This window comes from Phocoena phocoena, chromosome 18, assembly GCF_963924675.1.
Source record: "Phocoena phocoena chromosome 18, mPhoPho1.1, whole genome shotgun sequence".
NCBI lineage: Eukaryota > Metazoa > Chordata > Mammalia > Artiodactyla > Phocoenidae > Phocoena > Phocoena phocoena.
Window position 1 is genome coordinate 70,207,888 of NC_089236.1, and position 25,870 is coordinate 70,233,757.

Below are 25,870 nucleotides of genomic sequence, written 5' to 3' on the forward strand. Positions count from 1 at the left end.
CACTTGTTCCACATTCTCGTTGACACTTAGTATTATCTGTCTTTTAACCTTTAACCACTTAAATTGGTGTTTGGGTATATCCCATTGTATTTCTTTGACGGTGATGTTGAATGTCTTTTCCTGTGCTTACTGGCCATTTGTATATATTTTGTGAAATGTCTCCTTAGATCTTTTGCCTATCTTTTCTCACCTGGTTTGCTTGTCATCTTATTTTTATATTGTTAGCATTCTTTATATATACCAGATACAAGTTCTTTATTTGAGATATGTGTTGTGAATATTTTCTCTGTGGCTTGCCATTTCATTTTCTTAATTACATCCTTTGAAGAGCAGACTTTTAAATTTTGATGGAGTATAATTTGTTGATATTCTTTTTATGGTTCATGGGTTTTGTGTACTATCTAAGAATCTGTTCCCTACCTCAGGGTAACAGATTTTTCTCCTGATTTCCTTCTATAAGTCTTATAGTTTTAGTTTTGTGACCCAATTTGAGTCAATTTTTATGTATGCTGTGAATTAGGGTTGAGGTTCACTTTCTGTTTTTCCCAAATGTGTATCTAGTAGTTCTAACATTTATTGAAAATACATTGATTTTCCCACTGAATTTCTTAAATTTGCATTCAGAGTTTTATTGCTGCCTCAAGTTCAGACATTTTTTGTTGTCAGTTGAAATCAAGGAGGTGAGTAATCTTGCATGGTTTTTTGCTAGGCCATAGGACACTGATGATAAATTTCTCCAGATAATAGGAATTAGATTTTTAACAGACTCATTGTTTTTAATTCAGCCTGTTATCATTTTATTTTTAGGTGTTACACATAATATTGCATTACTTCGAGAGGTGATAATCAACTCACGCTTTGTAAAAGGAGACATCAACACTAAATTTCTTTCTGATGTGTATCCTGATGGCTTTAAAGGTTTGTATATATTGAAGTATTTTAGTGTATTAAAGTTATTTTTTATACTTTATTACAGTGTATACTTTATTCTGAAATTAGGGCCTTGGGCCTATATTGTACTTGATTTATTGATATACTTAGAGTATCCTAGACTATAGACATTCATGATTTTGAGTATTCATGAGTGACTCATGAATGTGTAATAATCTGTAATTTTGTTGAGTGAGAAATTCAACTAGTATGTGGAATGTTGTGTTTCTGAAAGTCAATACATGTTTGTATTCCTCGCTGATAGGAGTATATACAGGGACTCTTTAATATTAAAAGTGTATCTTTATGAAAATTAGCATGGAAAATTTCAGACTACTAGGTGCTATTCCTATTAATGAAAATGGAGATGTCTAAGAAGATGATGGCTTTATTCTGAAAAATGAGTTTTGAATAAAGTAATGAGTGGACTGTGAAACTTAGCACTGCAAAGTTATCAGTGAGTGTTTCCAGGTAGTAGAAAAATTGCTCAGAGAAAACCCTTGAGTGTGCATTGAAAATGTGGTTAACATGGTGTTAAGACACTGACAGGACTTAACGTGAGACTTACCAGAAATGTTACGCGCAGGCTCAGCGGCCATGGCCCATGGGCCCAGCTGTTCCGCGGCATGCAGGATCTTCCCGGACCGGGACACGAACCTGTGTCCCCTGCATCGTCAGGCAGACTCTCAACCACTGCACCACCAGGGAAGCCCTCTACATATAGTTCTAATGAGCTTGGGGACATATGCAGATTAGGTCTTCTCTCACAAATTTTAAGTGTTCTTTATGTCCACTTAAAATGTTTTAGTATATAAAACGACTCCTTCATTTTGGGAGCTGTATATAGATTCAGGTCAGCTTCAATGAATACATTTACAAAGCAACTTATTACATCAGAATTTATAATACAGAGTTTTCATAAGAATAACGAGATTACTGATTTGATTGTTCTTTCACAACTTTAGTGTTACAGGGCTTTATCATTAGTACCAAGAAAAATAAAGAATGTGTTTTATTTCGGAACTTAAAACAGAGACTAATGAATCATCAGGTTCTTTTTCCTGAATTTTTGAATTTTTAAAAATATAAATGACAACCTTAACATGATTGCACTTTTGTTCTTGTGTGATTATTTCATTAATATCTGTTGGTTGCATGAAGCCAGGAACCACTAAATGTTATTGCTTTTTATTGTTTCACTAGCAACTAAAACAGACATTAAATAAATATTTGTTGAATTAAGGAAAAGAATCTTTTTTATTTTTTTTGATTTAGATGATTCTTTTTATTTTTATCATGGCTTTACTGAGATATGATTCACATACCATACAATTAAAAGTGTACAATTCAATGGTTTTCAGTAAGGGAAAAGAACCTTGTTCATAGTATGGGTGAGAAGGTATTACCTTGATTATTTTTACTTAACTGTACACGTGTCCAGATTACAAATTGGTTTTATTTTGATCCTAACATTTTGGCTTCTTGTCCTTTCCAAAGTTTTAATTAAAAGTTATTGTCGGTTGTGAAATGGACTCAGATTTCCATGTGCTTTTGTGTTTGCCTGGCTTACGTGAAACAGTAGGCAGAAGGAGAAAACAGGTCAAAACTTAAGGGAGGGCTTCCCTGGTGGCACAGTGGTTGAGAGTCTGCCTGCCGATGCAGGGGACACGGGTTCGTGCCCCAGTCTGGGAAGATTCCACGTGCCGCGGAGCGGCTGGGCCCGTGAGCCATGGCCTCTGAGCCTGCGCGTCCGGAGCCTTGCTCTGCGACGGGAGAGGCCACAACAGTGAGAGGCCCGCGTACCGCAAAACAAAACAAAAAACTTAAGGGAACCTTTAGAACACACGTATTGTATGTGTGCATGGGTATTTATATATACATACACACATTTATACATGTGTTTATGCATATTTGGTATTATATCCCATTACCATGGAAAAGAAAATGGAGCTTTTAAAATTTCTAATTGGAGTTGGGTAGTATGTGCTATACATTTAGCAGCAATTGAAAATGTTCCAAATTCTCAAGAGAACTCAGAAATTTTCTTAGAACTGAATATTGCAGTTTGCTGTAATAAACTTAAATATTACATTTCTTTTTTTGGCAGGCAGTTATCAGCACAGACACCATAATTCTGTTTCTTATGCATAACAATTTTTAAATTGTTATAAGTTGTTAGAAGGCCTTTAGCAATTTTTAGTCTCACCCTTCATTTTACATGTGAGGAAACCAAAGCCCAGAAAGACTGATAAGGCTAAGTGACCAGTAATATAATAAAGCCAGAAATTAAACTTAGCGTTTAACTTAGTGGTTTCAACTTCTGTTTCAGTACTCATTCAGTTGTGCTAGGATTCAAATTCATAAACCACAGAAGTTTTCAGAGTATGCTGTATGTGTCATATTGTCTGTACAATATGTACGATATGACAATTTAAAAGTACACACCTATATTTGCCTTTCTTAATGTCTACTGCTTATTTTATTCCTTCATATTATTTTCATGTCAGTTCTTTCTTCTCTGAATTGCTACTACCTCTTGTTCTTCTTCTAAAGATTACTGTATTTCTCCTTCCTGATTTTTCCCCAGAGCATGTCTTAGATATATTAAACTGTATCATCTTTGATTGTTTGATATATGTGCCTGAAAGAGACAGCAGGAAGTGGCAACTGAAGTTAATCCAGGATCTTATCCATATGTTTGAGGCTGAGTCATTTTGCCCCTTTGGGATTACCCATCTGCTTCCCATCTGTCCAGCTATCCTAGACACTATTCATAGGCAAGTGCCTGTTTTTATGACTGCATTAAATTTTTTTATTATATATGTATATTATCCCAAGTTTATTTGTAGACTAGGGCAGTGTTACTAAAGTCTCTTAGACTGAACCTTGAAATGATTGTGTCTAAACTTTAAAAATAGAATACACAAGAATTTGTTCTTCACGTCAACTTATTAGATGCTGATGTTGAAAAGGTATTTTCCTTTGATTCTGAAAAATAAATGGAAAATGGAGAAGTAGATATTTTGATTTTGAAATAAAGGGAAAATTGAAGAAGAAGATATTTTAAGAAGTATAATTTCAGATAGCCTAGAATGGACATTTTGGACTTATTTCTTTGCTGCCTTGCTACACTTGAACCACGAGCCCCATCAAAAGAAATCATTAGAATTATCTTTCTCTTCGTTGTGGAATGTTTAGACAACTTTGATTTAGCACAAGAAGTCTACTATTAATTACACTTCTCTTTATTTTTTCCCTTTGAATTTAGTCAAGTATTTCTGTACCTTTAAAAGTGGTAAATATGTGACCGAAGTGTTGCCTTTAAAAATTCAGTCTTTAAAATCATTCAACAAATAATTGGTGTAGACTCTAGAAGAAAATCAAAGAGAAATAATATATTTTCCCTGTCCTTAAAGTGGTTATATCATTAGGGAAATAAACAGGTAAAGAACTAACTACACTACAGGACAGAATAAGAGAAGTGCTAAGGTGAAAATACAAGCAAAGTGTCTTGAAGCGGAGAAAAAAGAAACTAGTTGCAATTTGGGGAATCAAGGATGGCTTCAAGGACGAGGTGGTGTAGACTATTGAAACACCTGTCCAAGGACTCTCTTCCGTAGGTGCAGGGGCTGTCATTACTGCCTCAGGAGAGCCACTGTGTGTATCTCTTCCTAATCCATTTTTGATGTGGTGTTGGTGGTTTGAAATCAGCCTTGGAGAAAGTACTTACAGTAAGGAAATTGGCAAATGCTGCACACTACCGCACTTCTTCCTTCACATCCCAGTTGGTTATTAAACATTTACCAGCAAACCCCCACCTATACTTTGACCTGACTTTTGGGAGCAAACAGAGTCATTTGCATACAAAGGAAGAAGATTACCTATCTAGGGAGGGAGACCTAGAAGAATCCCTGAAGACAGCAAGTATTCAGTTTTAGACCTGCAGCTATGGGAGGGAGATGACTGCGCTGACTGAAGAATTGTGAGAACACTTAAAGGTATTACAGGAGTACAAAAAACTGTGAGTTTTAGAAATGAAACATTTCAGCAAAGTGAAAGGACTGCTAAGAACAAAATTACAGTGATCCAAAAAAATACATGGAAGAAGTATCTCAAAATATGTAGCAGAAAGGTAGAGAGAATGAAATGTGCGAAATGATGAGAGATGTAGGGAGAAGTGCCAAGAGATTGTACGTGTAAATAGTAAGGGTTTCATGAAATAAAATCGACAAGGAAAGGTTAATTTTAAAAGAAATAATAAGGGAGATGTTTTTTTTTTTCACTGTTCTTAAGAAAGACTTGAGATGTTGTTGGAAAGACTCACTGAGTTTCAGACAGGATTAATGAAAAAGAGTAACTATTCTAGGCTTATCAAGAACAAAAAACTTTTTACAGCTTCTAGAAAGAAAAAAGTTATATGCAAAGAATGTAGAATGAAATCATCTTCAGACTCTATAAACTGGAGATTAGAAAACCTTAAACTGAGTATCTGTTCCATAGGAAAGAACTTGTTCCAAGAGTACTATACCCAACTAAGATATCCCTCATGTGTCAATGTGAAAAGAGATTTCCTCGAAAAGGGAAATTACTGAAGAAAATACTTTTTGAGGAAACTACTGAAGAATTATATAATTCCAGTTAGGTTCACAAGGGGCTCTTGGGGACTCCCAGTAATCCCCAGGCCATACTTTGAGAACAGCTCTTGTGTAGATGGTATGTTTTTGAGAAGACCAAGACCAAATTTCTGTAATCCTCATGTAGGGTAGTTTATTATGGAAGCGTATGGAATGTTTCCATCACTGCTTCAGTGTTGGGGATGATTAGGAACTTTTCAAAGCCTGTGGGAATGTGGTTTATTAGGCCACTGAGGGTTCTGTTACTGAATTCCCAGACCAACGAGATGTCCCACGTTGGTGTTATATTTTATGGTGCTCCTGGGTTTGTCTCGAAGAATGGGTCACTGGGACTTTCCTAACACTGGGTCATTGGGGCTTTCCTAACCCTTTAGTGTCATGAAACACTGCACCTTTCATTTTCATGGAACACCTCTCCGTAGAAAAATGTGCTGCCGATCTGGAAAGTCTTTATATTCTAGTTGTGAATATTTTTAGTCTTATTTCTGTTTTGAATAATTTTTTAAGTGTTGAAATTACTTCATTTCTTTCCAATAAACTTAAATAACTACCTGATTGTTTTTTCTTTTTTGAATTGTACAAGTAACATCTTAGTGCTGATGATCCAGCACTCAAATTGCCTATACTGTACCATCTAATAAACTCTATTATCTGTATATAGCATGGTAGTAAATAAATAGTGTTAGAAGTTGTGGTGAGATTACAGAGCACTCAAGGGGATGTGTTAGCTGGCACACCCTGGAGTATCCAGTTCTGCCTTGATTCACACACTTCTTGAGGAATTATTATGCACATAGAGCAGATTTCCCCGCTGCACCACACTCAGCCAGACCAGGGAGTCTTCCCCGGGTTTGTCAGGCTAGACCACTGCCCCCAGGTCCAGCTGTATTATGGTAAGAAGAGTGAATTAAAGAGGGAGAGAGAAATCGATTGGTTGTTTGGTTGATTGACTAGGATTCAAACCCTGACTGTAGGTATAGAGGCAAGAGGATCACGTATTTATTATTTTCTTTTAGTCCTTCACATTAGAAAACATGGCCCAGCCACTGTCCTTGACCGGCAACACTCCTTTTCCTCATTTTATCCTCTCTCTCCTTAGAAGTAAAATTTGGGGTGGGGAGTGATAAGGAGAAGCAGATATGAGGAGCCCTAAGTTTTTCCCAGAGATCTCTGGGAGTAGTTTTCTTATTTGCAATTGTTTTGTTCTGTGCATCTGTTTAATATCTTCTTTCCCAAATTGGACTATAAACTTCCAGTGAGCAGGGGTATTTGAACCATCTTGCACAGCCCAGTGTCTGGTACAACACTAGCTCCATAAGAGATGCTTGATAAAATACTTGTTTGAATGACTAATAACTCTGTAATATAGAAGCATAGATGTTAGCATTATGTGTGTGATTGATTGACTGATTGATTGATTTCCCTCAGGACACCAGTTAACAGAGAATGAGAGAAACCAGTTATTGGCAATAGCTTCATCCTTGTTTGTGGCATCCCAATTAAGAGCACATCATTTTCAAGAAGATGAAAATTCAAGGTATGTGAGATCATTTAAAACAGAATAAGTGAGCAGAAAAATTTGGACATTATTGGAGAAAGTACTCTGAAACCTTATAGGAAATCTGTTCAAGTAATTTGTATTTATTACTTTTGTTTTCTTACTGGAAAAATGTTTTGAGAAGTGTTATAGTACTAAACTTTAGGAAGTAACCTGAACAGTTAAAAATATGTATATAAGAAACTTGTTTATAAGCTATAAGAAAGAATTAACAACAGATTGAGCTAGTTATGTGTGAGCCCTAAGTGTACCTTTTAGCTTCCTAATAACCTAAGCAAAAGGGAAAACATGCTTTATACCCAGGCAAGTAAAAAAAATCATTGTGACATTCATGCTTCTGAGTGACAGAATTATTTATTATGAATGTCTGTGCACTTGCTAGAGTAATCCTACTTAGCAAGTATAGTCCATTACTTGCTAGAGAGGCAGTTGATAAAATTGTGTTACGTCAAGTCCTTTTCCTTTCTTTTTACTTTTCCTCAAGAGGAAGAATAAAGATTAGAAAAAAGATGGCAGGTGACTGAGCAGCTCTGAAGAGCACAGATCAGAAACTCAGGTTACTCCCGAAGAATTAGGTAGAAGGAAAACTAAATTGGTCTCAGGCTATATATTCGTGGCTAATGTAGTTTTACTCAGAAAATCTGAGTAACCGGAACTTCTCTTTTTAAAAATTTTTATTGGAGTATAGTTGATGTACAATGTTGTGATAATTTCTGCGGTACCGCTAAGTGATTTAGTTATACATATGTATACATTCTTTTTTTAAATGTTCTTCTCCATCATAGGGTATTGAATACAGTTCCCTGTGTTATAGAGTAGGACCTTGTTGTTTATCCATCCTGTATATTAAAGCTTACGCCTGCTCACCACAACCTTCCACTCCATCCCTCTCCAGCCCCCTCCCCCTTGGCAACCAGGTCTGTTCTTTATGTTTATGAGTCTGCTTCTGTTTCATAAGTAGGTTCATTTGTGTCATATTTTAAATTCCACATATAAGTGATATCGTATGGTATTTTTCTTTTTCTGATTTACTTCACTTAGTATGATAATCTCTAGTTGCATCCAAGTTGCTGCAAATCTGCATCTATCCATTCATCTGTCAATGGACATTTAGCTTGTTTCCATGTCTTGGCTATTGTGAATAGTGCTGCTATGAATATAGGGAGGGAGCATGTATCTTTTTGAATAAGAGTTTTGTCTGGATATATGCCCAGGAGTGAGATTGCTGGATCGTATGGTAATTCTGTTGTTAGTTTTCTGTGGAACCTTCATACTGTTTTCCATAACCGCTGCACCAACTTACATTCCCACCAACAGTGTAGGAGGGTTCCCTTTTCTCCACACCCTCTCCATTATTTGTTATTTGTAGACTTTTTAATGATGGCCATTCTGACTGGTGTGAGGTGGTACCTCATTGTAGTTTTGATTTGCATTTCTTTAATAATTAGTGACATTGAACATCTTTTTCTGTGCTTATTGGCCATCTGTGTTTCTTCTTTGGAGAAATGTCTATTTAGGTCTTCTGCTCATTTTTTGATTGGGCTGTCTTTGTTGTTGTTGTTGTTGTTGAGCTGTATGAGCTGTTTGTATATTTTGGAAATTAAGCCCTTGTCGGTCGCATAGTTTGCAAACATCTCCTCCCATTCTGTAGGTTGTCTTTTCGTTTTGTTATGGTTTCCCTTGCCGTGCAAAAGCTTGTAAGTTTGATTAGGTCCCATTTTTTATTTCTGTTGCCTTAGGAGACTGACCTAAGAAAACATTGCTATGATTTATGTCAGAGAATGTTTGGCCTGTGATCTCTTCTAGGAGTTTTGTGGTGTCATGTCTTATGTTTAAGTCCTTAAGCCATTTTGAGTTTATTTTTGTGTATGGTGTGAGGGTGTGTTCTAACTTCATTGATTGACATCCGGCTGTCCAACTTTCCCGACACCACTGGCTGAAGGATCTTCTTTTTTCCATTGTATATTCTTGCCTTCTTTGTCAAAGATTAATTGGCTGTAGGTGTGTGGGTTTATTTCTGGGCTCTCTATTCTGTTCTATTGATCCATGTGTCTGTTTTTGTGCCAATACCACACCATTTTGATTACTGTAGCTTTTGTTGTAGTGTCTGAAGTCTGGGGGGGGTTATGCCTCCTGCTTTGTTCTTTTTCTTCAGGATTGCTGTGGCAATTCTCTGGGTCTTTTATGGTTCCATATAAATTTTAGGATTATTTGTTCTAGTTCTGTGAAAAATATCATGAGTAATTTGATAGGGATCCCATTAAATCTGTAGATTGCTTTGGGTAGTATGGCCATTTTAATGATATTCTTCCAATTCAGGGTCCTGGGATATCTTTCCATTTCTTTGATACATCTTCAGTTTACTTTATTAATGTTCTATAGTTCTCAGTGTATAAGTCTTTCACCTCCTTGGTCAGGTTTATTCCTAAGCATTTTATTTTGGGGAGTGTGATTTTTAAAAGATACTGTTGTTTTTACATTCCCTTTCTGATATTTCACTGTTAGTGTAAAGAAATGCAACCAATTTCTGTATGTTAATCTTGTATCCTGCTTTCTTGCTGAATTCGTTTATCAGTTCTAGTAGTTTTTGTGTGGCGTCTTTAGGGTTTTCTATATATATAATAGTATCATGTCATCTGCATATAATGACAGTTTTACCTTTCTCCTTCCAATTTGGATACGTTCTATTTCTTTTTCTTGTCTGATTGCTGTGGCTAGGACTTCAGATTCTATGTTGAATAGAAGAGGCGAGAGTGGGCATCCTTGTCTTATTCCAGATTTTAGTGGGAAGGCCTTAAGCTTTTCACCATTGAGTAGTATATTGGCTGTGGGTTTGTCATAAATAGCTTTTATTATGTTGAGATATGTTCCATCTATACCCATTTTGGTAAGTTTTTATCATGAATGGATGTTGAATTTTGTCAAATGCTTTTTCTGTATCTATTGAGATGATTACGTGTTTTTTGTCTTTATTTTATGTGGTGTATCACATTGATTGATTTGCATATGTTGAACCATTCTTGTGAACTTGGGACAAATCCCAAGTAACCAGTACTTTTCATTTGTTCTTATCCTCAAGGGAAAGTACAAAAAGCTTAATGTATGATCTTTTTTTGAAGTTAATTTGGTGACTGTCTAGGGAGAGATGAGAGGATATTGAATTTCTGTAAATTACTGAATGAATAGAAGGAGGAGGAAAATGGTCAGTAGAGCCAGGAATCTGGTTGGTTTGTTTGTTTTCCCCCTAAAGTCGTGCTCCCCAGTGTGGAAGCCACTAGCCGTGTGTGCCTATTTGAATTAAAATTAAATTAAAAACTCAGTTTCTCAGTCACATTTCAATGTCAGTGTCAGTATACTCACTGCCCACACTTGCCGTGCTCCACAGCCACTACTGTACCGTGGTCAGTGGCTACTGTATCAGGTAACAGAAAGAACCTTTCCATCATTGCTGTAGTATTTCTGTCAAGCTTTGTTGGACTGTGCTGTTTTGGAGTGATGTGTGTGTAGGAGAGATCTAAGCTTTTGCTTTAAAGCCAGAATCATACCTTGTATGAATAATATTTTTATTATTTTTTTGGTAAATACAATATTCATATCTTTATTCCTTTACCTTCAGGTGTTACTTGGATCTTGACTATTTCAGAAGTCCTGAGTATAGCTAATGATGAACTGGTTTGATCTTTAAGCAGTGTATTCTAGTTATTTTCAGAGAGTGCTGACTTAACATTGGTAAGAATTTGAAGAAGTTTTAAAAAATAAAAGAAGAAAAAATAAATAAATAAAAGAATAAAAATTTCCTGTAATCCCGCAATAACCACTTTTAATATTTTAATATATTCCATTCCAAGTGTATATGTGTGTATGTTTATACATATCCATACTTGTAGTATATACCCTACATAATTAGAGTCATACTGGAAATGTCGTTTGAATTTTACTTTTTAAAATTTCATATTATGTTGTGACTATTTCTTCTCTTTATTCACTACTCTTTGAAAACACATTTAAAATTTCTATTATAGTGAATTTAAAATATATGCAAAATAACTGCTCTTAAAAACACCGTCAAGAATATTATAAAACAGTATAACAAATGGCAGAACGTATTCAGAGATACATGTCCAATAAAGGACTTGAATCTATAATGTATAAATAATTCTTAGAATTAAAAAATGAGCCAAACAACCGAATTTAAAAAAAATAGAAGATTTGGCGTAGACTCTTTTACAAAGAAGTTATATGAATGGCAAATAAGTCCATGAAAAGATGTTTAACATCATTAATCATTAGAAAAATACAAACTAAAATCACAGTGGTACACCACCACACACCCGGGAGAATAATGTACATCAAATGGTGAGTAGAAAAATAAACGTGGTATATCCATACAACGGAATACTGTTTAGCAATAAAAAGAAATGCAGTACTGATACGTGCATCTACATGCATAAACCTAAAAAGAAAATCATGCTAAGAGGAAGAAACCAGTTAGAGAAAACTATATAATGTAGTTTCATTTATTTGTAATTTCTAGGAAGGATGGAAGTATAAAAGACAGAAAAAAGATCAGCGATTGCCTGGGTGCAGGTGTTGACATTACAAAATTACACCTTTTTACAGTCTATGTCCAAAACTATAAACCAATAATTATTTTAAATGCATTAGTCTCTTAAATTATTTAGAAAACAAAACAAAGTTAAGATGACACTAGCTTTCACTTTAATAATTTTTAAAATGCATTAGACCCTTAAATCATATAGAGAACAAAAAGTGGAGTTACAAGCTATTGTTACAATAATACTAGCTTTTATGATTGTCCATGTATTTGTCTTTACTGAGATACTTATTTCTTCATGTGGTTTCTTAGTACTGTCTAGTGTCCTTTCGTTCCACCTTGCTGGACTTCCTTTAGCAGTTTTTGTAGGGCAGGTCTAGTTGTCACAAACTCCTTCAGCTTTTGTTTATCTGGGAAGGTGTTAACTTCTGCCTCACTTTTGAAGGACGTTTTTGCTGGATTTAGGATTCTTGGTTGATGGGTTTTTTTCTTTTAGCACTTTGAATATATCATCCCACTGCCTCTGGCCTGCAGAGTTTCTGATGAGAAATCTGCTGATAATCTTATTTGTACTTGAAAATTCGTTCCTCTCTTTCAAGATTCTGTCTTCAGCTTTTGAAGGTTTGACTGTGTGTCTTGGTGTGGGTCTTTGTGTTCATCTTATCTGGAGTTTGTTGAGCTTTTTGAATGTTTATGTTCATGTCTATCATCAAATTTGGGAAGTTTTTGGTTGTTATTTCTTCAGATATCCTCTTTGCCTCTTTCTCTTTCTCCTTCTGGGACTTTCACGATGTATACGTTGGTCTACTTGATGGTATCCCCACAGGACCCTTAGGCTCTGTTCACTTTACTTTGATCTTTTTTCTTTCTGTTCTTCAGACTTGACAATTCTGTTGTCCTGTCTTCATGTTGACTGATTTTTTCCTTCTGTCTGGTCAGATCTGCCTTTGAATTACTCTAGTGAGTTTTTCATTTCAATTATTGTGCTTTTCAGCTCCAGAATTTCATTTCTTTTTAGGTTTTCTGTCTTTTTATTGATATTTTTATTTTGTTTACACATTGTTTTCTTGACTTTCTCCACATCTTCCTTTAGTTCTTTTAGCATCTTTAAGATAGTTGTTTTAAAGTCTTTGTCTGATATATCTGCCATTAGGTCTTTTTCAGGGATATGTTCCGTTGATTTTTTTTTTTTTCCTTTGAGTAGGCCATACTTTCTTGTTTATTTGTATGACTTCCGATTTTTTGGTTGAACACTGGACATTTCAATCCAATGATGTGGTAACTTTGGAAATCAGATTCTCCTCCTTCCTCAGGGTTTAGTGGTTTATGTTATTGTCTTTGTTTATCATTTTTGTTTTTCTGATTATCGTAGGCTGCCTCTGTGCCAATGGTCAGCCTGAGGTGTAAACTTAAGGTGTTCTCTGGTCTTTTCCTAGACTTTCCCTGGGCATGTGCAGTCACTTTCCAATTTTCCTTGTATATGCAGTTATTTTTGGATGTCTTAGCCTTTAAGGCCTAGCTCCTGAAAGGGGGTGGGGGAAATGAAGGTGGGGGGGTGGTTAGGGAAGCGCTAGACCCTTAAATCTCCTGGAAATCACTCCAGTCAGAGGGGGAGGTGCTTGCAACAATGAGGGAGGTGCAGTAGCTGGCTGCCTGCCTTTCTGTCTGCACCTCTGTGATCAGAAGCAGCAGTTAGCAGTCGGAGCACAGATCCTTAGTATTTGGAGGACAGGGTTCTGTTCTGCCCACCCTGGCTTCCACAAGCTGTGTGCAGGCTGCTCCAGTGAACACACCCACAGTTGCACCCAGGAGGCTGGGAGTGGGGGATGGGGAGCTGCTGCTATGCTAAAGCTGAAGTTGACCACAATTTAACACAGTTACCCCCAAGCCTTCTTCTGAAGGTTCCACAAGAGTTATATCAGACAGATTCTGCCAGTGTGACTGTTGTCTAGGTGGGGAGAGAGATTCTTGGTGCTTCCTATTCTGTCATCTTCCTAGAATCCTCCTCCTCTTATATTACTGTTGAATTCATTACCCTTTAGAACTTGGAAAGAAGTTAGATTCATAAAATATGTGGGCGAAAAGTTCAGTTATGTAGATAATTGTGCACGTATTACCTATATAACAAACAATTATTTTATTTTTGGTACACTTATTTTCTATTGAACTTATTATCTGGTAGACCAGTTTACCGTAAAGTTGCTACCACCAGAGACCTATAACGTTTAACAAAATATACTGGTCTTTTTGGACAAAGTGTAATCTTGTTTAGGCAAAAGTGAACCGAAGCTATTTCTGCCTATTTGCTGAAGAGGTCCCTGACACCAGAGCTGGTGTAAAGTGGTTGGCTCTTCACATTTTGGCTTCACAGTCGTGTTTTCACTGTTGCCTGGGGAATGGAGTCCAAAGTCGGCCTCCGGGTGTGGCTGCGTGTTGCTGTGTCATGGGTGTGCTCACGTACTCTTCTGCCTCCAAACCCAGGAGCCGGCAGCACTTCCTTTGTGCTGCTTGCTTTGGCTGCTGGTCTTATTTTCCCAATTTCTCCATGGGTTTTACGCTTTCATCATTTATGACTTGGAAAAAACTTTAATAATATGTACCCATAGTATTTGGATAGTAAAAAGATAGTGTATTTTAGAAGAAGAGAACAGTTAATGTCAGAAACAATAACAATTTTTCTTTGTAAATGAAGTGAATTAAGTTTTTACATAAATACATACTGTCTTAGCACGGAGTTATTTTTCTTTGTAATCATTCTTTTCCTAAACACTTTTATTGACAGAAATGAATCATTAAAAGTTGTGTTAAACAATTGCTTCATGTTATTTGAAGCTAAAATTATTTTGTTGGCATTGTGGTTTGGTATAATAATTTGTTTCACTAACTGCTAATGATTGGAGGAAAATCTAGTAAAGAAAAAAATTTAGTTTCTTTCAGTAATCTTTCATTTAGTTTTGGTCAAAATGCCTGTTTTCCTTAGATCCAAATGTTGTTCACTGGTCAGGATTCACCTTTCTGATCTTTGACCCTCCTCTTACTTTACTCTGGTTCAGGTCCACCTCTGCCATTGTAATAACTTTTTACTTGATTTCAAAAAGGGCAATCATAAAACCTCCTCAATCACTTGGGGTGCTGTTGGGTACAAGTAACAGAAGCCCTTATTCAAACCGACACATCTTTGTTGAACAGGAGGCTCAGAGAACGGAAAGGACAAGGCTCAGGAAGTGCATCTGCTAATGTCGCTTCTCTGTAGCTCCTTAGCCTTGCTTGCTTCTGTGCTTTGTCAGAAGGCTGTGATAGCAGGATAGCTGTAGACGTTTTAGGAGTCAAATCCATATTGTGTCTGTCCCTAAGAAGTGAGGAAATCTCTCCCAAGTGTTACCCAACCAGCTACTTCTCAGTTCTCATTGACCAGAAAGAACTCATCCCATTCCTAAACCAGTCACTGCAAAGGGAATTGGATTGTCGTGTTTGTCTCGGACTAATTTTCTGGTGTGAAATAGATGTTGAGGAATCAACTAAAGTGACCACTACGTTTTCTAATAATAACTCCCTGCCTTCCTTTGTATGGGATGTAATATTGGGTTGGCGAAAAAGTTTGTTCGGGTTTTTCCATAAGAGCTTATGGAAAAACCTGAGCGAACTTTTTGGTCAGCCCAGTATTTATTTTTCTTGTTGTGTTCTACTGGCTAGAACTACCAGTATAGTTTCATGTTTAAGGGCACAGGCTTTTGTTCCAGAGACTTGGATTTCTCCCTGGTTTTGCTGATCCCTAGCTACTATTTTAGGATAAATTATTTTGCCTCTCTTGGACTTAGTTTCCTCACCTGTAATGTGGAGATAATAGCAGTTCTTAAAGAAAGAGTGTTTGTCAGTGTCAAATGAGATATTAAATACTTAGCATGATGCTCATTAACTTTTAGTTGTCCCTCCCTAATTATCTTTTTCTAAAATCTCTGATGACAAAGATTCTATTTCGAGGGTAGTGGCAATGATGTATACTCGTTTTATTCCTGAGTAACTTGAATGCCTTGAGTGTTTCAACATCAATGGGTACATTAGCTATTAGTTTGAAATCTTTCTTCTTACATTAAAGATGTAGCCTTCCATTCCTTACTGAATAAGGAAGTCAGATACAGATATTAAATGTAATCACGTCTTTTAAAATTACCTATTGATCATTATAAGAATTGAGTTAGAAAATTTAGAGAATTAAGCAGGGAACAAAATGATTAAAAAAAAATCCTGCCCCCATAGAGCTTACATTTAAGTAGAAGGTAGACAGACAAAACAGATGTAGCAATACATCAAATGATGATAAATACTTTGGTGAAAAACAAAACAGGGAAGGGATATAGAACATCCTGGGGTGGATGGTGGCCTAGTTGTAGTTTTTAAATTTGGATTGCAGGGAAGTGGATGGCAGGTTGGATTAGCAGGATGGGAAGATTCACATTAGAGCAAAGACCTGAAGGAGGAAAGGAGTGAGTCATGTGAATATCTGGAGGAAGGACCTTCTAATCAGAGGAGACAGCTAATGTAAAAAGCACCTGAGGTCAAGTATGTTGGCCTGTTTGTTTGAGAAATGGCAAGGAGGCAAATGCAATTTGAGAGGAGGGAGGAAGCCATAGAGTAGTAGAGATGGAGTTGTGATAGGTGGTCTTCTAGGAATGGGGAGCCCTTGCAGGGTCTTAAGCAAAGCAGAGCTTGATGTGACATATGTAATAACAAGATCATTGTGCCTGCATTGCTGTACATGCCTCAAAAGGGGTAACAGTGGAAGCTGGGAGACCAGTTGGGAGCAGAGGTCCTGGGCCTGCCCTGGGATACCCCACATTAACAAGTCAGGAAGATCAGGCAGATCCAGCAAAGGAGACTGAGAAGGAACGGCAGAGGAGATAGATAGAAAAGTAGTCGGAGGTGGAGTTCAGAGAACCAAGAGAAGAAAAGAGTGTTCAACTGAAATATGTCACATATGAGAATGACTATTGACCATTGAATTTCTCAATGTGGGGGTCATAGGAGACCTTGACAAGCAGTTTTCAGGAATGTTGAGTGGGACGTGGTCGTTAAAGTTGAATTGATGAGGGTTCAAGAAAACATGGGAAGAGAGAAATTGGAGACTGCAAGTACTGGCAACTCTTAGGGTTTCTATATTTATGTACACGTAGTTAATGTATTATTTAGATTTTACAGAAAATGGACCATTCTCTTTGAAAGAGTGTCTCTTTTTTTTCTTTTTACATACTGTTATGTTGTCCACATTTCTCTGTATTGGTTTTTGAATGAGTGGTTTTCCAGGACTGCAACATTAGTAGTTTAAAAAATTTAACATAACAATGGAAAATCTTGCTCATATAGGATTGATAAATCTGTGAATTAATTTGCATTAGGCTATGTGATATTGGTGGTCCCTGGCAGTGCAGAGTGCGATGGTGCACCCCACGTCTATTCAACACTGTAGATGTGTACACAGAATTCTGTGTAGCTTCTTCTATTTATGGCAGTCCTTCTATTCAGTCATTCAGGCTAGGAAAATTGTATCATCTTTGGTTCTTTTGGCTCCTTCATCTGGCACTGAAATGTCACAGTATTTGGTGTGGTGCAGTGGAACCAGCACCGAGTAAAGTGTCAGGAGTCAGGATTCTGGTCCCAGCACCACTACTAAGTATCAAGGTGGTGAAGTCTTTGTGCAAGATTCTTCAAATTTTGACTTCAATTTCCTCCTCTGAGAAATGGCAGTGTTGGATTGGATGAGTCCTCCTGAAATCTTTTTCAGCTCTGATCCTAATTGGATTGCATGAGGCTGACCCTTTTACTTTCTGGTTTCTACTTAAACCCTCTATTTTCTCTCTTGATATTTGAGCAGAAGTTAAAAACTTAGGAAATGGAACACCTTCACTATGGCTTGTGATAATACTGATGAAAGCCTTCAGTCTGAAAGGTTGTTTTTTTTTTTTTTTTTCCGCGGTACGTGGGCCTCTCACTGTTGTGGCCTCTCCCGTTGCGGAGCACAGGCTCCAGACGCGCAGGCTCAGTGGCCATGGCTCACGGGCCCAGCCGCTCCACGGAATGTGGGGTCCTCCCGGACCGGGGCACGAACCCGTGTCCCCTGCATCGGCAGGCGGATGCCCAGCCACTGCGCCACCAGGGAAGCCCTGAAAGGTTTTTAAAAATGTAGCGTTCACTTTTGTGGAGGATTACTTTGGATGTATGGAGTCAGTGTACAACCACCACTTTGAGCTCCTACTGAGTAGAACATATATCTTATCTAGTATCTTGACTAGCTACGTAGCCTGCCATCAGTTTAACTCTTTTAGTCACAGTAGCATAATGGGAAAGTACAGTCACTTGAATTGCAGTCATTGTGTCTACATTTGTATGGTGTTTTCTTTCCTCATCTGGCTTCCTGATAAAATGGAGAATCAATTTTTTACTGATTTTTACCTGACAGATGCAATTATCTGTGTGTGTTTTTTTTTTCCCTGCTGTTAAAAAAGAATGTTTCCTGGTTTTAGATTTATAATTCATTCACCCATTATTAAGTTTTCAGTTAGATGATAAAAGTTTAAGGTTTTGAAATATGATAATAATCAATGAAATATAACTGGGGAAAGAAACAGAAAAAAAAAATAGCCATGTGAAAGTAATTCCCAAGGAAGAGCAAGTACTGTGGCCAGTGCATATTGATTCTTTTACTTAAGTATTTCTGAATTTAAAAGGACATATCAAATTATTAACACATTTATACCATCTGTGACAACAAATGACAACTTATATATCATACTTGTTTCATTTATGTTCTCAGATAATCTACTTCATTATGACAATGAAATTGATGTTCTGATAACTAAGTATATAATTAACAACAATACTTTTGGTGTATGCTCACGAACATACATAGCTATAATATGCTTCTGGAAATATCTACTTTCATTTAAGCAAATAAGTCCCCTGAAAGCGCCAAGAGGGGAGAAAATGTCAATTCAATCATCATCCTTTACGCTAGCCTTACTTTTTAATATATCTGTTGTGATATTTTCAGTTACTTAATATGATTGTGTCTTGGACGATTTAGAAACCTGAGACTAAGCGCAAAATATTGATTAAGTGGATGTCATATTTATACACTTTTTGCTAAATATTACATTTTAAAATATTTTTCTTTCTTTCTTTCTTTTTTTTTAATTCTATAAGAGCTGAATGGAAGACTGAATAGCCTCATTATTGAAGGAGAATTACTCTGTTCCCTGCAATGATTCCAAAAGCTCTTGCACACTTCATCAGTATTATTGTAATTCTTTGGCTGCAGGATATTTGGCAGCTGTTGCACCCCACTGGCAAATCCTATTCATACTTCTTTCCCATTCACCCATTGCCATTGGAGAATTGATTTCTCTCTCCTCTACTCTAACCTTTCCCAATTCATTTTGGATTGTTCAATGTGAAACATTTTAATTTCATATCATACAGCTATTCAGTTCACAATCCCTTTTTTAACCTGTCACCAGGGTAACAGCATAGCATGCTTTCTTTAGGCCATCAAGTTTTTATTTCACATGCTTAATATTGCATTAAATGTTTGCATTTTGTTTAACCCCCCTTAAATACTTTGAACTCTGGATATGTTTTATAGGATAATGAAATCCTTGATTTTGGAATTGAAATGAAATCAACACTATCACTGCATTCATAGTAAAATGTCAAATGATTAATTTACATAATTCAAAAATTATTATTAAAAATCCAAATGAGCTGATCTGTGTAAGGCAATTTGCTATAGGTAATGGAGGAATATTTGTATTTATGTTCAGCCTTGTTTCAAAAAAAGCTTTAAAGGTGGTTTAGAGAGATTTTGAGTTGGGTGAAAATGCAAGAGTAATGGAATTGGTGCAAATGGAGAAATATATCTCTTGAAGACATTACATGATTTTTCAGTAAAATGTTTTTTTCTGCGTGTGTATTATATATTGAAAATGCATTGTGTTTACATCTTGATTCTTTGATTTGAATAGATTTGAATTTCTACTTATAGAGCTACCTTTTCATCTTTATCCCAAATAATAGTTTCAGTAAAATTTGTTCTGTGAATAAATTTTATGAAATTTGGAATATTCTGAGAAATATAAAGAAATGCATAAGAAAAGGAAAGGCAGAGACTAGTAACCCATGTTGTTTGAAAACATTGTTATTTTTAAAAAATGTTAGCATAGTAGCTATTTAAGTATCCTTATATTCCATTATTACAATCACTGAAGTTTTCACATTAATCTGTAGGATAAACTCTGAATTAAGCTCCCTTTTTTTTTCTTTTAAACCACTTTTTTAGTTTACTTTTTTAAAAAGTTGTTTATGATTTAGTGCTCATTGGGATTTCTATTTTCTCACAGTGTGTCAGACTAATTTCATACCTTGAATGTTCATGTGTAACTAACAGCCCTGAATCTAGATAACATTGGTTTAAATGAACAATATCCTGATCATCTACTTTACAAAGGTCACTTTCTGTCATTAGAGTAATTTCCTGAATATGTATTATAATGATAACTTTCTACCTTTAGAATTAGAGTTATTCAATTGTTCCAAAGATAACAAATAGTACTCCTTGTGATAAGATGCTTGGGCTTAGAGTAATAATAAAACAGTTTCTGCCCTTTAGGAAGCTTAAAATAGAGTGAGATATGTAGACATTAAAGAGATAATTATCAACTGTGAAGATGGCTAGAGGAAAAGTCCAGATTGTCCTGGTGAGGGGACAAGAATATCATTTGCAGGTGTGGCACATTATCTAAATGACCCATTTTCAATAAAAAAAAATTACAAGACACGTAAAGAAACATGCAGGGCTTCCCTGGTGGTGCAGTGTTTGAGAGTCCGCCTGCCGATGCAGGGGACGTGGGTTCATGCCCCGGTCCGGGAGGATCCCAAGTGCCGCGGAGCGGCTGGGCCCGTGAGCCATGGCCGCTGAGCCTGTGCTTCCGGAGCCTGTGCTCCGCAACAGGAGAGGCCGCAGCAGTGAGAGGCCCACGTACCGCAAAAAAAAAAAAAAAAAAAGAAACATGCAAGTATGGCCCATTCACACGATAAAAGTCAATAGAAGCTGCCTGAGAAGGACCCAAATGTTGTACTTATTATACAGTGATCTTTAATAACCTGTTAAAAATATATTGAAAGGGGCTTCCCTGGTGGCGCAGTGGTTGAGAGTCTGCCTGCTGATGGAGGGGACATGGGTTCGTGCCCCGGTCCGGGAATATCCCACATGCCATGGAGCAGCTAGGCCCATGAACCATGGCCACTGAGCCTGCGTGTCCGCAGCCTGTGCTCCACAACGGGAGAGGCCACAACAGTTAGAGGCCCGCATACCGCAAAAAAAAAAAAATGTTGAAAGGACTGAAGGAAATCCGATATGAAGAATTAAGGGAAAGTAGGGCAATCATATCTCACTAAATAGAAAATATCAGTAAAAGATAGAAATTATTTTTTTTTAAAAAGCAAATAAAAATTCTAGTGATGAAAGTACAGTGCCCACAATGAAAAAATGCACTGAGGAACTCAACAGTAGATTTGAGCAGCAGAAGAAGCAATCAGCAAATTTGAAGACATATCAATTGAGATTATCCAGTGTGAGGAACAGAAAGAAAACTGAAGAAAAATGAGCAGAGCCTCAGAGATCCTTAGGGCACCATCAGATATACCAACACACATGCTGAGAGTCCCAGAAGCAGAAGAGAAGAAAGATAAAGGAGCAGAAAGAATATTTAAGGAAAGCGTGACTGCAGGCTTCCCTGGTGGTGCAGTGGTTGAGAGTCTGCCGGCCAGTGCAGGGGACATGGGTTACTGGTCTGGGAAGATCCCACATGCCGCAGAGCAACTAGGCCCGTGAGCCACAACTGCTGAGCCGGCGCGTCTGGAGCCTGTGCTCCGCAACAAGAGAGGCCGTGACAGTGAGAGGCCCGCGCACCGCGATGAAGAGTGGCCCCCGCTCGCCGCACCTAGAGAAAGCCCTCGCACAGAAACAAAGACCCAACACAGGCAATCAATCAATCAGTCAATAAATAGAAATGCCGTAGAATTATTAAAAAAAAAAAAAAAAGAGTGACTGAAAACATCCCAAATTTGATGAAAAACATTAATCTGCACAATCAAGAAGCTTAGGGCTTCCCTGGTGGCGCAGTGGTTGAGAGTCCGCCTGCTGATGCAGGGGACACAGGTTCGTGCCCTGGTCCGGGAAGATCCCACATGCCACGGAGCGGCTGGGTCCATGAGCCATGGTTGCTGAGCCTGCGCATCCGGAGCCTGTGCTCCGCAACGGGAGAGGCCACAACAGTGAGAGGCCTGCGTACTGCAAAAAAAAAAAAAACCAAAAACGAAGCTTAATAAGCTCAAAGATATCTACACTACACACAGCATAGTCAAACTGTCAAAACCCAAAAAGAATGTTAAAAGCAGCATGAGAAGAATGGCTCATCATGTAAATGGGATCCTCAATAAGGTTAAGAGCTTGCATTCTCTTCTGGACATCACCAGGTTGTCCAGAAGAGAATGGGATGGTATATATAAAGTGCTGAAGAATTTAAAAAAAAAAAAAAAGGAATGTCAATAAAGAACGCCATATCCAGCAAAACTGTCTTTTAAACATGAAGGAGACATCAAGACATTCTGAACAAAGCCCAAGAGAATCCAATGCTAGCAGACCTATCCAACAAGAAATATGAGAGGAAGTTCTTCAGGGTGAAATGGAAGGACATTAAACAGAAACTGTTAAATACATGTGGATTAAAAAGAGCACTGGTTACCAAGTGACAAAAAGCAAGGTTAGTCATTAAAAAAAAAAAAGAAAACCCTCCAAAAAAAAAAAAAAAGCACTGGTTAAAGATTACTACATCAGTAAATATAAAAGACAATATAAATGTATTTTTACTTTGTAATCTTTTTGTTTTCTGTCTGATTTAAAAGACAACTGCATAATTATAATTCTAAGTTGATAGGCGCACAATATGTACAGATATAAATTGTGTGGCAACAGGAAGACAAACGGTAGGGAAAACAAAGCTATATCAGAGCAAATTTTCTATATCCTTTTGCAATTAGGTTAGCATTAATCTAAACTATGGTGGCTAAATATAAGGTGCTAATTGTAATCCCTAAGGTAACCACTAAGAAAATAGCTTTTGAAAATAGTATATGAACCATCAAGGGAATTAATTTGGTACACTAGGAAATATCTATTTAAACAAAAGAAGGCAGTGATGTAGGAATAGAAGAACACAAAAGATATGAGATAGAAAGCAAAAAGTAAATGTAAAAGCAAAAAATAAATCCTGCTTAATGAGGAAGTATATTTAACGTATCAATAAATAGAATAAGCACTCCAGTCAAGGGCAGATATTGGTATAGGGGATAAAAAACAAGATCAATAGCTGATTCACTTTGTTATAAAGCAGAAACTAACACACCACTGTAAAGCAATTATACTCCAATAAGGACGTTAAAAAAAAAAGATCAAATTATATGCTTTCATCAATAGATATACTTTGACTCAAAGACACAGTAGGCTGAAGGTAAAAGGAGAGAGTTATCAGACATACTATGTTTGTAATACTAGTATAATTATTATTAATAATACTAGTATCAGTCAACATAATTTTAAGATAAAAATTGTTACTGGAGACATATTTTATAATGATAAAACAATCAATCCTTGAGAAAGCTATAACGAGTTTGAGCGTATATGTTACCCAACAACGCAATCCCCAAATATATGAAGCAAAACTGAGACAACTGAAAGGAGAAATTAACGATTCAACAATAATAGTTGGAGATTTTAATACCCCACTTTCAGTAATGGATAGAACAACTAGATACGATGAACAAGGAAGTAGAAGACATGTACAACACTGTAAACCAAATAGATCTAATAGTTATCCATTTAGAACAGGACATTCAACTGGAGAACATGCAACTTCTCAAGTGCATGGGTAACATTTTCCAAGATAAACCATGTCATATGCTAGGCCATAGAACAAGCCTTGATAAATTCAATGAGATTGAAATCTTACAGATGTTCTCCAACCACAGTTGAATGAAATTAGAAATCAACAAAAAAGGAAATTTTGGAAATTCACAAATTTGTGGAAATTAAATAATTCACTCCTAAATAACTAATAGGATGAAGAAGAAATCACAAAGAAATTATAAAATACTTTGAAATGAATTAAAACAAGACAAGAACATTCAAAAACTGTTTGAAGCCCCACCAGGGAGGGGCTTCCCTGGTGGCGCAGTGGTTGAGAGTCCGCCTTCTGATGCAGGGGACATGGGTTCATGCCCCGGTCCGGGAAGTCCCACATGCCGCGGCGCGGCTGGGTCTGTGAGCCATGGCTGCTGAGCCTGCGCATCCGGAGCTTGTGCTCCGTAACAGGAGAGGCCACAACAGTGAGAGGCCCGTGTACCACCAAAAAAAAAAAAAAAAAAAAACTTAATGGGATGCATCTAATGCAGTGGTTAGAGGGGAAACTTAGAGCTGTAAACACAAATTAAAAAAGAAGATCTCATATCAGTCACCTCATCTTCCACTTTAGGAAAATAGGAAAAGAAGAGCAAACTAAACCCAAAGCAAGCAGAGGGAAGAAAATACCAGAGAGGAAATAAATGAAATAGAGAATAGAACAACAATAGAAGAGATCAGTAAAAGCAGAATTTGGTCCTTGGAAAGATCAGCAGAAATGACAAACTTTTAGGTAGACTGGCCAAGAGAGAAAGAGACTCAAATAGCTAAAATCAGTAATGAAATAGGGATTATACATACAGACCTTACAGAAATTAAAAGGATTATAAGGAAATAATGTGAACCGTTGCATGCCAACTTCGATAAAATGGAGAAATTTGGAGAAAGATGCAAGCTACTGACACTAACTCAAGAGGAAATAGAAAATCTGAATAGACCTGAAAGAGATTGAATTAGTCATCACAAAATTTCCCAGAAAGAAGAAACCCAGGGTTAGATGGCTTCACTGGTGAATTCAGTGAAGTATTTAGAAAGAAATTAATACTAATCTTTCACAAACTCTTCCAAAAATAGAAAAGAAGGATAAAATTTGCAACTCATTCTCCATGGCCAGTATTACCATGATACCAAATCCAGATAAAGATGTTAAAAAAAAACTGAAGACCAATATCCCTCATATATATTAATGCAAAAAATCCTCAACAAAATTCTAGCAAACTAAATTCATGAATATATAAAATGATTATATACCATAACCAAGTGAGTTTTATCCTATGTATACACAGTTGGTTTAACAATCAAAAAACAATGTGACAAAGCATGTTAATAAAGGGGAAAAATCACAGAATTATCTCAATAAATGCAAGAAAAACGTTTGGCAAATTCCATCAGCCTTTCATGATAAAAACATTCAACCAGGGACTTCCCTGGTGGTGCAGTGGTTAAGAATCCTCCTGCCAATGCAGGGGACACGGGTTTGAGCCCTGGTCCAGCAAGACCTCACGTGCCGCGGAGCAATGAAGCCCGTGCATCACAACTACTGAGGCTGCGCTCTAGAGCCTGCAAGCCACAACTACTGAGCCCGCGTTCCGCAACTACTGAAGCCCGTGTGCCTAGAGCCTGTGCTCCACAGCAAGAGAAGGTACTGCAATGAGAAGCCCGTGCACCGCAAGGAAGAGTAGCCCCCGCTCGCCACAACTAGAGAGAAAGCCTGTATGCAACAATGAAGACCCAGTGTAGCCAAAATAAATAAATCTAGTAAAAAAGAAAAAACCAAAACACTCAAAACCAATTAGGAATAGAAAGGAACTTCCTCAACCTAATGAAGGCCATCTATGAAAAATCCACAGCTAACATCATATTTAGTGGTATACAACTGAATGTTTTTTCTGCTATGGTCAGGAATAAGACAAGGAAATTTGCTGTTACTTTTTTCAACATTGTACTAGAGTTCCTAGCTTGGGCAGTTTGGCAAGAAGAATTAAAGGTATCAGGATGGGGAAGAAGTAAAACTATCTCTGTTTGCAGGTAACATGATCTTGTATGTAGAAAATCTTAAGGAATTCACAAAAAAGCCTATTAGAACTAATAAATGACTTTTGCAAGGTTGTGGAATATAAGAATGATATATAAATATCAATTTTATTTTTATGCAATAGCGGTGTTACAACCAAAAATAAAATTAA

The 25,870-nt window shown here is 37.0% G+C and overlaps 1 protein-coding gene across 7 annotated transcripts in view; it reads left to right on the plus strand.

Annotated features, from left to right (window-relative positions):
- PCCA (propionyl-CoA carboxylase subunit alpha) overlaps positions 1-25,870 on the plus strand; it is a 350,996-nt gene that overhangs the window by 192,371 nt on the left and 132,755 nt on the right. For all 7 annotated transcript variants that reach the window (XM_065895812.1, XM_065895815.1, XM_065895813.1 and 4 more), the window contains 2 exons: positions 808-918; positions 6,993-7,101. In XM_065895812.1, the coding sequence (XP_065751884.1) occupies positions 808-918; positions 6,993-7,101 (220 nt within the window). The remainder of the gene's footprint in view (positions 1-807; positions 919-6,992; positions 7,102-25,870) is intronic.